Source organism: Stenella coeruleoalba (assembly GCF_951394435.1).
Source record: "Stenella coeruleoalba genome assembly, chromosome: 1".
In the NCBI taxonomy this organism is placed as follows: domain Eukaryota; kingdom Metazoa; phylum Chordata; class Mammalia; order Artiodactyla; family Delphinidae; genus Stenella; species Stenella coeruleoalba.
The window spans coordinates 110,696,919-110,713,110 of record NC_137169.1 but is presented as its reverse complement, the minus strand read 5'-3'; the positions used below and the strand labels follow the sequence as shown (position 1 = coordinate 110,713,110).

Below are 16,192 nucleotides of genomic sequence, written 5' to 3'. Positions count from 1 at the left end.
GAGCTTCTGCCCTCTATTCTCTTCCCCCATGCAGCACAGAAGAGTAGTGCCCCTTCTCCATTACCCCCACCTCTTCTGCTCTCCCACACCCTACAGTGCTGGCCTTTCTTCCTCTTTCCAAAACTTGTCATTTTCAGAAAAGAGAACTCGGAGCTTCTGGCTTAGGCTGGAAGGGAATGCGGTGTGCCCTAAACCTGGAAGTAGGGGCAGCCACCTGGGTCTCCGCAAACTAGGCTTTCAGGGCCTTCACCCAGGCAGGAAAGCCACGTCTGAGTAGGACCGAGGGTGGGACGGGAGCGCGCCCCAGACTTCAGGGGTCAGTGTCCTGCGGCAATTGTTGGTTGGTGAGAAGCCGCCTGGGTGCAAGGGGCCCTCCCAGCCGCCAGGAGTCGCGCTGCAGGCGGTCGGGCGCTGGGCAGGCGCTGCCAGGGTCACGGCCGCCGGCCCGGGAGGTTGGGGGTTGGGGGGAGCCGCGGCGCCCGCGGTCCGGGAGGGGGGAGGGGGGTGGGGGGAGCAGAGAAAGCGGGGCGCGCGGAGGAGCACCCGGCCCCCAGCGCAGCAGGAGCCGGAAGGGCCGTGCGGCGCGAGCGAGCGGCGCGGCAGCACAGTCCCCGCGTGGCGCAGCGCAGCGGGGACGCTGGGATCGCCCGGATCTCCCTTCACGGCGCCCCGCGCCCCGGCGCCCTCGGCCGCTTCTTCTTCCTTCACGTCGCCCCGGCGGGAGCGGCGCCCGAGTCGGGTGCGACATGTCCGGGGCCGGGTAGCCGCGCCGCCCGCCGGCCAGCCAACCCGCCTTCCGAGCCACCCGCCCGCGGGCCGGCCGGCGGGGGAGTCGCGGGGCAGTCAGGTAGGGGCTGGACCGGGCGGGGCGGCGGGCGGGGAAGGAAGGGAGGGAGCGCCGGCGGGGCGGGGGCTCTCCCCCAGCTGTTCTCCGGCGCTGCACATCTGGTTCCGGTTCCTCTCTCCTGGGGAAGTGAAAGTGGAGGGGAGGGCGCAGCCCGGAGTTAGCTAGCAGTGCCCTGGCGCCCTGCACCCCTCCTGCGCCCGCGGGTCCTAGAGCTCGAGCACCCCTCCCTCCGCTCGGGTCACGCGGCGGCCGGCGCTGCTGCCGTCACGTCTCCGGCCGCCTGCGCGCCCGCTCCTCTCTGCCCTCCTGCTCCTTCCTCGCCCTCCTCCCGCTCGGCGCGCCCTCTGCCCCAACGCGAACTTCCCGCCGCCCGGCTTGTGGGCGTTGCGACCCGGAGTGGCGCCCCTGCCCCTTGCGTTCCCCAGGGAGAAAGGGCTGCCTTCTGCAGGACTCTTCCCTGGCTCGGTGAGGAGAGGCCCGGGTGCGGAGGTCCTGCCGATGGGGGCCACTCGCTCTTCTGCTGGTCTCAACCTCATGGCTCCCGCCTGCTGCCTTGGGCATAGGGCATAGGGCTCCCTCCCATTCGCCAGCACGGGACGAGGCATGGGGCTGTGTCCCAGAGCTAAATCAGGAGGCTGACGCTAACTCCTGGCCTCACCTCGCAGATGTAGAGACTAAATTAAGCTGGAGTTGGTGTGTGTATGTGTGTGAGGCCAGAGGCCAGGTTAAGGAGAGCCAGCTTGGCTACTGAGCTTCCTTTGCCCCCTCTTCTCTTGGCAAGGGTGGGAGGTTAGGTAGGATTGTACATCCTGGATCCAGGCTGAGCCTCCTCTGCCTTGCTCCGGGTCCTTTAGTCTAAGGTTCCAACTTGGAATGATGCTGTGTTGGCACCTTCAACGGTACCCCCCCCCCTCCAGCACACGCGCGCACACACACACTCACACACCCATAGGCTGGCTTCCGCTGAGCTGCAGCTTCCCCTCCACTGTTTCAGGAAGTCACCTCCCTTCCCCTCTGAAGCGGCCCCCACGCCTTCGGTCCTCAGCTGCAAGCCACCCACCAAGCTCTTTCCCAGCTTCTGCACCCTGGGGCACCCCGGGACCCTTGGGGCTCCTACTCCCTGGGGTTGGGCCATGAAGGCAGGTGAGAAGAGTTACTGAAGACCCGTTGTGGGCCTGTTTCTGTCTCTGGGCTCCATGGAGGAGGGCTTGGGGATTTCTGGGACTGTCTCCCACTCTGCTTTGGACTTAACTGGGGATACCTAAGGATCCTGGAGGTTGGAGGGCAGTGGTTTTTTTGTCAGATAGTGGAGCTAAGTTAGGAAAAAAGGACACTTGAGTCTGGCAAAAAGACGCTTAAAGTTTGGGTTTTGTGGAGTCCTCACAAAAACCTAGAAGTGGGCTCTTTAAGAACATTAGCTGGCTCATGAGGTTCTTAGATTGTCAACTAGAGTAGGAAGGCCAGAAACCCATAAAAAGACTGTAGTTGGCATGATGTCATGGCCAGAAGGAATGATGTCATTGCAGGCCATTACAGAAAAGACTGTGATCTCTGTTATGTTAGGGAGTGAAGTGGGGTGGAGTCTTTAAAAAGGACACAGAAACTATGATGTCAGAGCCCAGGTTAGCTGTGTGCGGTGGAGTGGAGTTTGGGTTCTTTGGGAAGAGGGCTGGTACCACCAAGAGGGAGGGTCCTGGTCTCTTTAAGGAGCTGTGGTGGGCTGTGAGGGCCTGGTGATGTCACAGGCGGGAGAGTTTAGGATTGGCTGACCACTGATCCTGCTTTTCCTTGAAAGGACTAGGAAGAGGAGGGAAGCAAGAGGGGGGACTCCCTGGTTGCCACGGCAACACCAGCCTTCCTTGCTTCATCTCTCCCCCACTTGACCATTCCAGATGCAGTGAGTGAGGGGGGGGCCATGGCGGAGGAGCGGCCCCCCCGGCTGGTGGATTACTTCGTGATAGCTGGGCTTGCAGGGAACGGAGCGCCCATCCCTGAGGAAACGTGGGTTCCTGAACCCAGTGGGCCCCTTCGCCCTCCCCGGCCAGCTGAGCCCATCACAGATGTGGCAGTCATCGCTAGGGCCCTGGGCGAGGAGGTGCCCCAGGGCTACACGTGCATCCAGGCTTCTGCCGGGGGCCACCCCTTGGAACTCAGTGCTGGGCTCCTGGGTGGAACTCAACCAGTCATCTGCTACCGGAGGGGGCGTGACAGGCCCCCCCTCGTTGAGCTGGGGTGTGTGCACCTACCCATGCTGGCACCAAGGGTGGCTGGGAGGAGAACTGGGGTGAGGCAGGGAGAGGTAGGGGTATGGGATGAGGGATGTGCAATGGGAATGGGAAGGGAGTGGGCTACAGGCCAGGGAGAAGGGCCTGAAGTTGTGCGTACTTAGTTCTCACACAGATTTGGGTGCATATACTAGTGCTGCTACTTGCTAGCTATGTGACCTTAGGCAGGTTATTGAGCCCCTCTGAGCCTTTTCCCTCATCTGTAAATTGGGGAAAATAATACCTCCTCATAGCGTGGTTGAGAAGATTAAGTGAGATAATCCATATAAGGGACTTAGCACAGAGTCAATAAATGGTAGCTTTTATTCTTAGTATTTATTAATGAGCTTGAGAACCATGGAAGGTTTGAGGAGTTGTTACTGATCAAGAAGTAGAGCCAAGGGCAGAAGAGGGGCACAGGATTTTGGAGGGCAGAGTTCAGCAAGAAGTGGGCCCTGGTGTTGGGGTTTGACTAGGCTGAGTAGGTAGGACTAGGTAGGCAGATCTAGCAGGACTGGGGTCTTGCTCCTCTGTATTGGACTTTTGACATCTCTTTCTGTTCTCTGTGCCAAGGGTGTTGTATGAGGGGAAGGAACGTCCCAAGCCTGGCTTCCAAGTGCTAGCTACGACACCCTACAGCCACTCAGCCAACCTGGCCCCTCCAGGCCCTGGGCACCCCCGCACCTACCTCACTTACCGGCGGGCAGCAGAGGGGGCAGGGTTGCATGCCCTGGGCATCACTGACCTCTGCCTGGTGCTGCCCAGCAAGGGCGAGGGCACGCCTCATACTTACTGCCGATTGCCCCGCAACCTCAACCCTGGCATGGTGAGTGGGGCCCCGAGCCAGAAGCTGAGACCTGCCCCATCTCTGTGTGACGGTGTGGACCCTGGGCACAAAGGGTATCCTAGGACCAAGGCGTCTAATGGCGGGGCGGGGCCCAGAGGCGTGACTCTCGTTTTGGGGGACTGGGATTAGTGGGAGTTATAAAGACAAAGACCACGTGGGGGTGGTGGAGAAAATGAACCCCAGAAACCTTTGTTAGCTGTGTGTCTGCTTGTCTCTTGCCATTTCTGGGGCAGTGGGGCCCAGCAGTGTACCTGTGCTACAAGGTGGGCCTGGCCAAGGCCAACACGCTGGTGTATGAGGCAGGTGAGTAGCCCCTCTGTCTCTCCAACCCCTTGACCCTCTGTGTCCCTCTGCCCTGGTGCCTCTTGGCTGGTACCTTCAGTGTCCACAGAACTCACTTCCCCTTTGCCGCTTGGCCCGTCTCTGGGATCCCCTGCTTCCTTCCCCTGGAGTCTGATTGACCCTACTCCTTTTGGGTACCCCCACTCTGCCGGGGGTGCAGAGCTGCTGGGCCGCTACCCAGAGGAGGACAATGAGGCGTTCCCGCTGCCCGAGTCAGTGCCCGTCTTCTGCCTGCCCATGGGGGCCACTATCGAGTGCTGGCCTGCCCAGACCAAGTACCCCGTGCCCGTCTTCTCCACCTTTGTGCTCACGGGTGCAGCTGGTGATAAGGTGGGTGTGCAGAGTGTGGTCAGGGGTCCGGGCTCCACAGGGCCCGCCTGACTGCCCCTCTGCCCCTGCCAGGTGTACGGTGCTGCCTTGCAGTTCTACGAGGCATTCCCGAGGACCAGGCTCTCGGAGCGGCAAGCGCGGGCCCTGGGCCTGCTGAGCGCCGTGGAGCGGGGCCGGGCACTAGGGGGCCGAGCTGTGCGCAGCCGCCGTGCCATCGCTGTGCTGTCCCGCTGGCCTGCCTTCCCTGCCTTCCGCGCCTTCCTCACCTTCCTCTACCGCTACTCCGTCTCAGGCCCCCACAGCCTGCCCCTGGAAGCGTGAGCACGAGACTTCCCCGGCACTGGGAAGGGTTATGAGGGGATCTCGGGAGGCCAGGAGAGATGGATGAGATTAGGCTGGAGCTGGGGGTGGGGGGACCTGGGTGGGCAGAGGAGTGGGGATGGGGCTGTAGTGTGTGGCTGGAGAGTTGGTCCACTGCAAAAGTGCCCCTGGCTGAGGGGCTGAGTGGGGCCTGAAATCCAGGCTACACTTGCTAGCTAAGTCCTGGCCAGGGGCTGTGCAGGCCCAGAGGGAATCTCTTTTCTGATTTGCATAAATGCTGTACATAATGGAGGCTCTGATGGCTGACACCATTCTCGAGGTGGATCTCAGGGAGGAGTAAGGTTCTTGTGGACAGGTGAAGGAGAAGAGCAAATGTGGCTGAATGAAGTAGACTGGGAGTCTGCCTCTGACTGGACCCCTCTCTCCCCCAGGCACATCTCCCACTTCATTCACAATGTCCCCTTCCCTTCCCCACAGAGACCCCGCATCCTGGTGCAGGTGAGAGCTGAGGCTGAGGCTGGGGCTGGATGGGAGGAGGAGAACTGCCAGGGGCTAGTCTTCACCATCCTGACTTGTGGCTCTTCTGTCTCCCAGATGTCTCCCTATGACAACCTGCTCCTCTGCCAGCCTGTATCCTCACCCCTGCCCCTCAGGTATGTGCCCAGGTTGGGGGGGCTTTGATGACCAAGGACATGGTAGGTGCCAGGCAGATGGGCACAGGTGTTGAGGTCTATGCAGGCTGGGCCCAGGTGGCGTCTGTGCCCAGTGACTAGGGAAAGGCCTCCTGCTGACTCTTCCCCCACCTTGGCATTGCCCGCAGTGGTGCCAGCTTCCTGCAGCTGCTGCAGAGCCTGGGCCCAGAGCTGGCTATCACACTGCTGCTGGCTGTGCTCACGGAGCACAAACTGCTAGTCCACTCACTGCGGCCGGACCTGCTCACCAGCGTCTGCGAAGCCCTCGTCTCTGTGAGTGCTACCCTGCCCAGACTGCCTTGCCTAGAGTGTTCCTTCTGGTGCCCCGGTCCCTACCTAGATTCTCCTTACTTTTCTTTTCTTGGGGAGGGTTCCTCAGCCTTTTACCCTTGGGCACGACCTACAGGACATACAGCTTCCGTCAGGAGCTCTTCTTTGGAGCCCAACTCCCACAGCTTCTCTCAATAGGCACCACCCCCAGGGCCAAGGCCCCCTCTCCTGCTGCCCCTACGCCCTGCTCACTGGTGCTCACTCCCTGATGCTTTAGATGATCTTCCCGCTGCACTGGCAGTGCCCCTACATTCCGCTGTGCCCGCTAGTGCTGGCAGACGTGCTGAGCGCCCCCGTGCCCTTCATCGTGGGTATCCACTCCAGTTACTTCGATCTGCATGACCCGCCTGTGGATGTCATCTGTGTTGATCTTGATACCAACACACTCTTCCAGTAAGAGGGCTGGGTCTTGTCCAGGGGGTTTCGAGGTGGGGGGCAGGAGAGGGCTGGTGTATGCAGTGTACCTGCTCAAAAGGAGCCTCAGGCAAAACGTGGAGGAGGCTGGCGAGGAGCCCCATCACCCTTCCTTCCTTCTGTTTATCTCACAGCACTGAGGAAAAGAAGCCCCTCTCCCCTCGGATCCTGCCCCGCAGACCCTACAAGGTTCTGCTGACTACACTGACAAACCTATACCAGCAGCTGGATCAGAGTGAGGAGCGTGGGTGGCGGTGGGAGGCTGGAAACTGTCATTGACCTTGAACCTCCAGTTTGGGGAGGCCTGTGGGGAGCTGACCTTACCTGAGGAGGTTAGAGGAGTTAGGCTTTCATTTGGTGGAAGTGAGAGGAATTCAAATTCCAGTTTAAGCAAGACGGAAGCGAATGTCACGTTAATGTTCCTGAATATGTCAGGGAGGTTGAGCTTGTCATTGGGGAGGCTTGAAACTGTTACCTGAAAGTAACTTTTTTTTTTTGTAAATTCTTTTTTTTTTTAATGAATTAACTTATTTATTTTTTAATGAATTAATGAATTTTTTAATTAATTAACATTAATTTTTTAATGAATTAACTTATTTATTTTTGGCTGCATCGGGTCTTCATTGCTGCGTGCGGGCTTTTTTCTAGTTGTGGCGAGCGGGGGCTACTCTTTGTTGCGGTGCATGGGCTTCTCATTGCGGTGGCTTCTCTTGTTGTGGAGCACGGGCTCTAGGCATGTGGGCTTCAGTAGTTGTGGCTCACGGGCTCAAGAGCGCAGGCTCAGTAGTTGTGGCGCACAGGCTTAGTTGCTCCGTGGCATGTGGGATCTTCCCGGACTAGGGCTCGAACCCGTGTCCCCTGCATTGGCAGGTGGATTCTTAACCACTGCACCCCCAGGGAAGTCCCTGAAGGTAACTTTTTAGTTACTATTGGTACCAGGTCTGTTAGGACCTGCCGGTGGTGGGGTAGCAACAGTGACTTCTGTGTGAAGGGCAGGGTTGAGGCAAGCCCTACGGGTGCTGGCCCTGATTCTCAGGCTGCCCTGGTCCCCAGCATATACTGGACCCGAGGAGGAGGCCTCCCTGGAATTCCTGCTGACAGACTATGAGGCAGTGTGCGGCCGCCGGGCCCAGCTGGAGCGCGAGGTCCAGGGAGCCTTCCTCCGCTTCATGGCCTGCCTGCTCAAGGGCTACCGGGACTTCCTACGCCCGCTCACCCAGGCCCCCTCTGAGGGGTCTCGTGATGTCGACAACCTCTTCTTCCTGCAGGGTAAAGGGGCCCTGTCTCTGCTTGGGGCGGGGGTCACGGGAGGGGTGGCCAGGGGCTGGGCTCCATGGGGAAGCCCGGGGGGACGAGGAATCACACAGTTTCTTGTTCCTTCACTCAGCACACGTTTTTGTGGGCACCAGCTTTGAGCTGTATGCTCTTCTGGGCTTGGAGAGGGGATAAGGGTACAAAGATGAACCAGCTGTGGCCCTGCCCTCTGGGAAGCCTTGGGCTTGGTGGGGACACAGTGACGCCTGTGGTGAGCCGCCCCCATGGGCGAAACTCTCTTCCCTTGGAGACTCCCCAGTCTGAGGTCCTAGGTGCCAACAGATAAAAGGGAGGGATTCCGTGGGACTGTGGTGCTGGGGTAGCTGAGCTGCTCGGCTTGGCGTGTGGTGTAGTGGTGCCAGAGGGGCCAAAGAGGGGATGACTTTGATGGCCTTGGACGCCAAGTTGGCAGGGAGCCGAGAAAAGGGTTCGGAAGGGGGTGCCTGTGGTAGGGACCCCTGGTAACCTTCCTCTCTGCCCCATTCTCATCTGTCAGGCTTCCTCAAATCCCGAGAACGCTCCAGCCACAAGCTGTACTCCCAGCTGCTGCACACACAGATGTTCTCGCAGTTCATTGAGGAATGTTCTTTTGGCTCTGCTCGGCATGCTGCCCTGGAATTCTTTGACTCTTGTGTTGACAAGGTATTGGGCATTATCCCTTCTCTTCATGCCCTTTGCCCTCTGCTCTCCTCTTGGCAGTCTCTGTTATCCCAGGTATCAACACTCTACATCTCATCTGTGGCAGGGATGGTGCCCCTGGAGTTATACAGGGCACAGCCTATGCAGCATATGTGACCGGCCTCATAGACGTACTGTCTTCCCATTCCTCACTCCATCCCCCAGCTCTGTCTCCAGGGCCTTGGTGGAATCTGGACCCACTACCTCCTTCCCTGTGGCTATGCTTTCCTGCGAGATGCTCATTCTCTTACCATCCTGCTCCAGGTCCACCCAGAGCAGGAGAAGCCGGAGCCAACACCCTTGGTGGAGCTGGAGGAGCTGTCAGGAAGTGAGCTCACTGTCTTTATCACACCTCCCGAGGAGCCGCCGGCGCCAGAGGGCAGTGAATCTACCCCCCAGTACTGGTGAGAGCCTCTTGTCCCCTCACTTGTTGTGAGGCCCCATGGGCTGACTTAGTGCCGACTGCTCCTGATGTTGCCTCTCTCTGCCCCTCCAGCTACGATGGGTTCCCCGAACTACGGGCTGAGCTGTTTGAGTCTCCTCAAGAGCAACCCGGGGCTCTGCCTGTGCCAGGTCCATCCCGTAGTGCCCCCAGCAGTCCTGCCCCTCGCCGTACCAAACAGGTAACCCGCAGGTGGGCCCCCCAGAGGCATCTGGCTCAGGCCAAGGGCTGCTGCTTCAGTTTCTTCATCTGTAAAATGGGTATAATAGTATTTACCCCATAAGGTTGTTGGAAGGTTTCAGTTATGTCTGGCACATGAAATATTAGCTATTGTTACCACTGTCATCATCCTCATCTTCATTTTCTGAGCACTCTGGGAAACCAGGGCACCTGCCCGAGCTCAAGCTAGGCATCTCTGCTTGGGGATCCTGGGCTGTGTGTGCAGCATCTCTCCCGCCTTGTCAGCACACAGACCCTTCCTCAGGGAGGGTGCTGTTTCTCCCACACTATTTTAAGACCTGCCCTGCCCTGGCATTGTACTCACCCAGGTGTGTCCCCTGCCCTACCTAGGAGATGAAGATCGCACAGCGGATGGCACAGAAGTCAGCAGCTGTGCCTGAGCTCTGGGCCCGGTGCCTGCTGGGCCACTGCTATGGGCTGTGGTTCCTGTGTCTGCCTGCCTACGTGCGGTCGGCGCCCTCCAGGGTGCGGGCACTGCAAACGGCTTACCAGGTGCTGCGCCAGATGGAGAGCCGCAAGGTGGTGCTGCCCGACGAGGTGGGCACCTGCGCCCAGTCCCAGGGGCTTGTGCAGGCATGGGAGCTGTGAGAGGGAAACTTGGTGACCGTGGAAAGCAGATGGGGAGCACGGGCACAAGTTGAGAGCTCCATCACATTCACTGAATTAATGAACATGTTCAGGGTGTAGCAGTAGAGACTGCAGGGTGGCAGGGTCAGCAGGAAGGGTAGGTGGCTCTGAGGCAAGCCCAGGAGCTGCCAGGGGCCAGTGAAGTCTGTGAGAATTGGGGAGGCTGGAGAAGGGTGCTTGCTGAGACTTGAGGATTTGGGTTGGGAGTGAGTCTGCTCTCATCCTGCATGTCTCCTGGCCCAGGTGTGTTACCGGGTGTTGATGCAGCTCTGCTCACACTATGGGCAGCCCGTGTTGTCCGTGCGGGTCATGCTGGACATGCGGCGGGCAGGCATCGTGCCCAACACCATCACCTACGGCTACTATAACAAGGTACCTAATTTGGGGTGAGGGGGGGATGGCAGCCTGTGCCGGGTAGGTGTGTGGGAAGGATGCTGCTCCCTGACACCTGCCGCTCTCCCCTCTCCTTGGAGGTTGGGTCCATACAATCCAACAAGGTCCTGTCACCATTGTCACCCATTGTGCTCCTCTAGTGCCTTAGCACCTACACACGGTTTTCTCATACTTGGCCGCTTTGATCTTCACCCACAATACCCCTGACAAGGAGGTTGGGCGAGTACTGCTACCTCCCGATGATAGCTAATAGTGGGAGCCAATATGCCAGGCCCTGTTCCAAATACATTTTCCACATCAAATCATTTTTTTTTTTTTCTTTTTGTGGTATGCGGGCCTCTCACTGTCACGGCCTCTCTTGTTGCGGAGCACAGCTCCAGACACGCAGGCTCAGTGGCCATGGCTCAGGGGCCCAGCCGCTCCACAGCATGTGGGATCTTCCCAGACCGGGGCACGAACCTGTGTCCCCTGCATCGGCAGGCGGACTCTCAACCACTGCGCCACCAGGGAAGCCCACATCAAATCATTTTATCTTTACCACAGCCCCATGAAGTGGAATGATTATTGTCCCCATCTTACAGATGAGGCCATGAGGTTGCAGGGGCTTAGTAACTTGTCCGAGGTACCACAGTGAGTAAGTTAGGGAGTTAGGAGATGCACACAGGCACGCCGATGTTTCCTGAATTCAGGCCCTTAACCATGATACTAACCTCTATTTCCTGTTTTTTAGATGAGGAAACTAATGACCCAAAAAATGAACCGATTTCTTCAAAGCCCATAGTTTATAAACAGCAGAGTCTGGATCCAGGTTGTCTCCACTGCTTCTGGCTTCCTCTAGAACCCCTCAGGGTGGCAGCTGCCAACTGTCTCTTCTGGGCTCTTGCTCCCGGCTGAGCCATTGGCAGGACAGTCCTAGGCAGGATGTCTGGAGGAGAAGGTGGTCCCTGGGGCTCCAGGTCAGGCAGTTGGCGTCAGGCTGAGGCCAGGGTATGGAAGTAGGCCATCTTCACGGGCACTGTGCTTGGCAGGCCGTGCTGGAAGGCAAGTGGCCGTCTGGTACACCGGGTGGGCGCCTGCGCTGGGCCAAGCTCCGGAACGTGGTCCTGGGGGCTGCTCAGTTCCGCCAGCCCTTGAGAGAACGGCGGCAGCGGTGGCAGCGTCAGAAGCAGGAGGAGGAGGCAGAGACGGCAGCACAAGAGGCAGGCGGCTCCCAGACAGGTGGGTAGGGGCTGGTGACACGGGCAGGGGGATAGGCGTGGAGAGCTAGGGCTGGCCTAGTGGCTGGAACTGGGCGTTCTCAGAGTGGATAAACTATACTTGGCTGGTAACAAAAGAGATGAAGTTCTGCCTGGGAGGAGCCCCATAAATCCAGGTCCACTTAAGGAGCTCTGTTTCGGAACTGGGGGCTGGGTTTCTAGCTGGCTGCCTTTCAATCCCCTCTCTATCTTTTACAGAGCCCTATCTGGAGCGCCCCTCCCCTACCCGCCCCCTTCAGCGCCAGACTACCTGGGCTGGGCGAAGCCTGAGGGACCCTGCCTCGCCTGCGGGGCGCCTGGTGAAGAGTGGCAGCCTGGGGAGTGCCCGAGGGGCACAGCCCACCGTGGAGGCTGCCGTGGCCCACAGTGAGTGCCCTCGTCCCACACCCCAACCCTCAGCCCCGTCAGCTTCCCTGACCACTTGCCAGTGAAAGCGGGGAAGGCCAGAGCCAGGAGGGACGGGTGGTGCTTTGTGGTGGGCACTGTAGGCGCTGAGGGAATCTTGCCTGGACTGTCACCATGGTGGGGGCTGTGGTGCCAGAGTCTGTACAGCCAGGAATTGTGTTTACTCAGTTCCTGGAGGAGGGACTGGCCTCCATCTTCCCTGATTCTTTTCTGCCCTGTAGTGATAGAGGCCTTGGGGGTGCTGGAACCCCGGGGATCACCTGTGCCCTGGCACGATGGAAGCCTCTCAGACCTGAGCCTGACCGGGGAGGAGCCGGCACCTGGAGGCAGCCCAGGGGACGCAGGCTCAGCCCTGAGTACCCAGTCCACTGAAACCCTGCAAGGGCCAAGTGGGTGGGTGCCCAAGGCTGGCTGGCATCAGGATGAGGCCAGCACCCCCCGAAGAGGGCTGGGTGCCCGCCTCCAACAGCTGCTAACTCCTTCCCGCCGCTCCCCTGCCTCTCGTGTTCCTCCGCCTGAGCTGCCCCCTGACCTGCCTCCCCCAGCCCGCCGCAGCCCCATGGACAGCCTTCTGCGCCCACGGGAGCGCCCTGGATCCACTGCATCCGAGGTAGCCAGTGAGGGGAGGGTCCAGACACTTTAGCACCGGGAGGCCTGGGGAGGAGCTGCTAACCAGGAGTGCGCAGAGAGGGCCTTGAGGGGTGGCTGAAGCCAGCATCCTGGGTGAAGAGGAGCATGGGTGTGGCTAACTATGCTTTCTCATGTAATGGCAGAGCTCAGCCTCTCTGGGCAGTGAGTGGGACCTCTCAGAATCTTCTCTCAGCAGCGTGAGCCTTCGCCATTCCTCAGAGCGCCTCAGTGACACCCCTGGATCCTTGCAGCCACCTTCCCTGGAAGTGAGGATAATCCCTCCCACGCAGATGTGCTTGAACACACACATACACCACACCCATGCACTCTGTCAAAGGCAGGGGTTGGGGAGGAGGTGGGAGGAGCCTGGGCTGGGATGTGAAGATGAGAGGGGCTGGGGAAGGAGCACGGGCTCCAGAGCCTAGAGGCCAAAAGGGGCCTGCTTCCTGGGGTCTCCTTGCCTGCAGATCCTGCTGTCTAGCTGCTCCTTGTGCCGCGCCTGTGATTCCCTGGTGTATGATGAGGAGATCATGGCTGGCTGGGCACCTGATGACTCCAACCTCAACACAACCTGTCCCTTCTGCACCTGCCCCTTTGTGCCCCTACTCAGTGTCCAGACCTTTGATTCCCGACCAAGGTGCCCAAAGCAGGGCGAGTGCTGTGGGTGGGGCAGGGAGGTGGAGGTCCGAGGGCTGACCCTCCTGCTATCTCGCTGCAGTGCCCCCAGCCCCAAGCCTGCCTCTGCTGGTGCCAGTGGCAGCAAAGATGCTCCTGTCCCTGGGGGCCCAGGCCCTGTGCTCAGTGACCGCAGGCTCTGCCTTGCCCTGGATGAGCCCCAGCTCTGCAACGGACACGTGGGGGTAAGGGCTGGGCCAAAGGGGCACAAGCAGTGTGTGTGTGTGTGTGTGTGTGTGTGTGTGTGTGTGTGTGTGTTGCCCTGTGGGTGGCCCCAGTGGTGCTGGGGAGAGGTAGGCATTGAGGGCAAGGGATGTCCCAGAAGCTGTTGGACATGGTGGCCCAGTGGGAATTGTGGCTCTGAGGATGGGGCCATGGTACATGCCCTCCATTGCCCTCCCACTTTGTGCCTGACAGGGTACCTCCCGGCGTGTCGAGAGTGGGGCATGGGCGTATCTGAGCCCCCTGGTGCTGCGTAAGGAACTGGAGTCGCTGGTAGAGAATGAGGGCAGTGAGGTACTGGCGTTGCCTGAGCTGCCTGCTGCTCACCCCATCATCTTCTGGAACCTTCTGTGGTATTTCCAGCGGCTACGCCTGCCCAGTATTCTGCCATGCCTGGTGCTGGCCTCCTGTGATGGCCCCCCACCTCCCCAGGTCAGTTCCCTGATATGGTCCCTGCTTCCTCATCTCCCAGCTCTGTTTCTCAGTCCTCTGTGTCTTCAGTGCTGTAGAAAGAGCACAGGCTTTGGAGTTGGTTGTACCTGGTTTGACTCCCGGCCCTTTCACTTCACTACTCTGAGCTACAATTTCTCATCTGTAAAATGGCATAAGTGCCGCCCCCCCACCCCCACAGACAGGGCTGTTGTTAAGGCACCTAGTGTAGTGCCTGGTACCCAGACAATAATTTGTTAATGTTCATCTATTTATTGCTCTATTCACTGCACCAATATTTATTGAGCACCTTTTAGGTTCCAGGCAGAGTTTTAGGCACTAGGGATGTAGCAGATTACAAAACAGAGTCCTTGCTCTCAATAGAGCTTGCATTCCCACGGGGAACAAGAGTTCCTTTCTCTCTTCTCTTTGGCTATGTCCTGTAATGTTCCTGTCTCTTGGAATAACGCCTGTCCATTTCCTGTCCCCTGCCTCCCACCCCATGAGCCTCTCTCCTTTATCTTGGCTCCCCGCAGGCCCCATCTCCTTGGATAATGCCTGATCCAGCATCTGTGCAGGTGCGGCTGCTGTGGGATGTCCTGACCCCTGACCCCAACAGCTGCCCACCTCTCTATGTGCTCTGGAGGGTCCACAGTAAGTCTGGTATTTGGCCTAGGATGGGAAGGGGAAGGTCCCAGACTTAGAGGGCTCAATAATCCTGGCTACCTTCTTTTTTTTCACCCAGGCCAGATCCCCCAGCGGGTGGTATGGCCTGGCCCAGTACCTGCATCCCTTAGTCTAGCATTGCTGGAGTCCGTGCTGCGCCATGTCGGTCTCAATGAGGTGCACAAGGCTATAGGGCTCCTGCTGGAAACTCTAGGGCCCCCTCCCACTGGCCTGCACCTGCAGAGGTATCGTGTTCCTATCTGAGAGGTCCCTGGTCTGTCCTGGGCTCCATACCCCCTTTATCTCACTTATACCCTTTTGCCTCCACTCCAGGGGCATCTACCGTGAGATCTTATTCCTGACATTGGCTGCTCTGGGCAAGGACCACGTGGACATAGGTGAGGGAGCAGGCAGGGGGCTGAGGAGTTTAGGGACCAGGTGTGGAAGCTTGGAATCCTAATATACTGACCTACCTCCACCTTCTTTCCTAGTGGCCTTCGACAAGAAGTACAAGTCTGCCTTTAACAAGCTGGCCAGCAGCACGGGCAAGGAGGAACTGAGGCAGCGGCGGGCACAGATGCCCACCCCAAAGGCCATTGACTGCCGAAAATATTTTGGAGCACCTCTGGAATGCTAGGGACCCTTAAGCTTCCTTCTCCAGCCTGGGCTGAGGAGGTGAGGGAGAATGGATTCTAGAGATAACCTGCTTCCCTGTTGCTTTCACAGAGGAGTTGGGAATAGGCTGGGAAGCATGCCGAGCCATAGGCTCTGAATGGGGGCAGCAGGAAGAGGGACCCACTGTTACCAAAAGTCACAATTCCCCTATCTCCAACCTGCCCTCTGTGCTCATGTTGATGTTGGAGGAGGCCTGGGGGGAGCTGGCACATCTCTGTTCCGCCTCATCCTATACCAGGAACTCCTCTCCAGGGTACCCACAGATCTGCACTGCCCTGGTCATTTTATAAGTTTTTGTTTTAAAAAACAACTAGAAAGATACACAGCTACTGAGCCTTTGCCCTGAATGGGAGGGAGGGATGTCATTCCCCACCAATGATGGTCCCGCTTCCCTAGAGTTGCCGAAGGAGCCCAAGGCTCTCCATGCTTTTCTACCTTAGTGTTTGTATTTTATTTTAAGTTATTTATTCTGGAGCCACAGCCCCCTTGCTTATGAGGTTCTTATGGACAGTGAGAAAGAGAAGGGAAATGGGCCCACGTGGTCCAGTGGTTTGTAGCTCCTTGAAAGTTAGGAGGTGGGAGCTAGAGGAGTCCCAGCCTCCCCTTAGGAAAAACTGGTGCCCCTCTGGTCCTGATCCTTTCTGTCCACTCCACCTTGGGGAATGCTTCACCCACCCAGGGCCCTGACTGTGCAATAAGGATTGTTCCTTGCGAAGTTTTGTTGGATGTAATATAGTAAAAGCTGCTTCTGTCTTTTTCCTTCTGCCTCCTGTTCTCTGAGTCTGGGATAATGGTGGGGGATACCCCACTTTTTCTCCTGGCTGCACATCCTCCTTTCCACCTTTGCATCCCTTGCTGCCTTCAGGCACGCACTGCTTTCCCTGACCAGGTCTGGTTCTGGTCCCTTGGGGCACAGGGAGTTCTTGGAGCAGGAGAGGGGTGAATCCGGTGCTGGCTATGGTGGTGCCAGTCTGTGTGGTACTTCCGGCCCTCCCACACAATCACCCCCTTGTCCCTCATCTGTACCCCACACAAAGACTCCATTCTCTGGGGGCCCTGAGCTCATCTCTGCCTTCTTTCCTCTCCCCACAGCTTCCCCCTCCCAACTTCTCCAGTACCTCCACAGGGCAGCTCTCACGCATCCTGGGAGCCC

At 58.5% G+C, this 16,192-nt stretch overlaps 1 protein-coding gene across 1 annotated transcript; it reads left to right on the top strand.

The window, feature by feature from the left end:
• The first annotated feature begins 182 nt into the window (after positions 1-182).
• On the top strand, positions 183-16,099 carry DENND4B (DENN domain containing 4B). The gene is made up of 29 exons (XM_079929288.1): positions 183-847; positions 1,842-1,990; positions 2,740-3,079; positions 3,685-3,937; positions 4,192-4,261; positions 4,461-4,630; positions 4,703-4,947; positions 5,383-5,449; positions 5,546-5,604; positions 5,772-5,916; positions 6,191-6,366; positions 6,522-6,622; positions 7,441-7,656; positions 8,198-8,343; positions 8,644-8,783; positions 8,876-9,002; positions 9,392-9,598; positions 9,932-10,060; positions 11,110-11,299; positions 11,536-11,703; positions 11,964-12,352; positions 12,516-12,638; positions 12,840-13,009; positions 13,091-13,232; positions 13,465-13,701; positions 14,235-14,352; positions 14,444-14,609; positions 14,698-14,762; positions 14,856-16,099. The coding sequence occupies exons 2-29, from the start codon at positions 1,981-1,983 to the stop codon at positions 14,999-15,001; spliced, it is 4,515 nt and encodes a 1,504-aa protein (XP_079785414.1). The 5' UTR covers positions 183-847; positions 1,842-1,980; the 3' UTR covers positions 15,002-16,099.
• Positions 16,100-16,192: the final 93 nt, after the last annotated feature.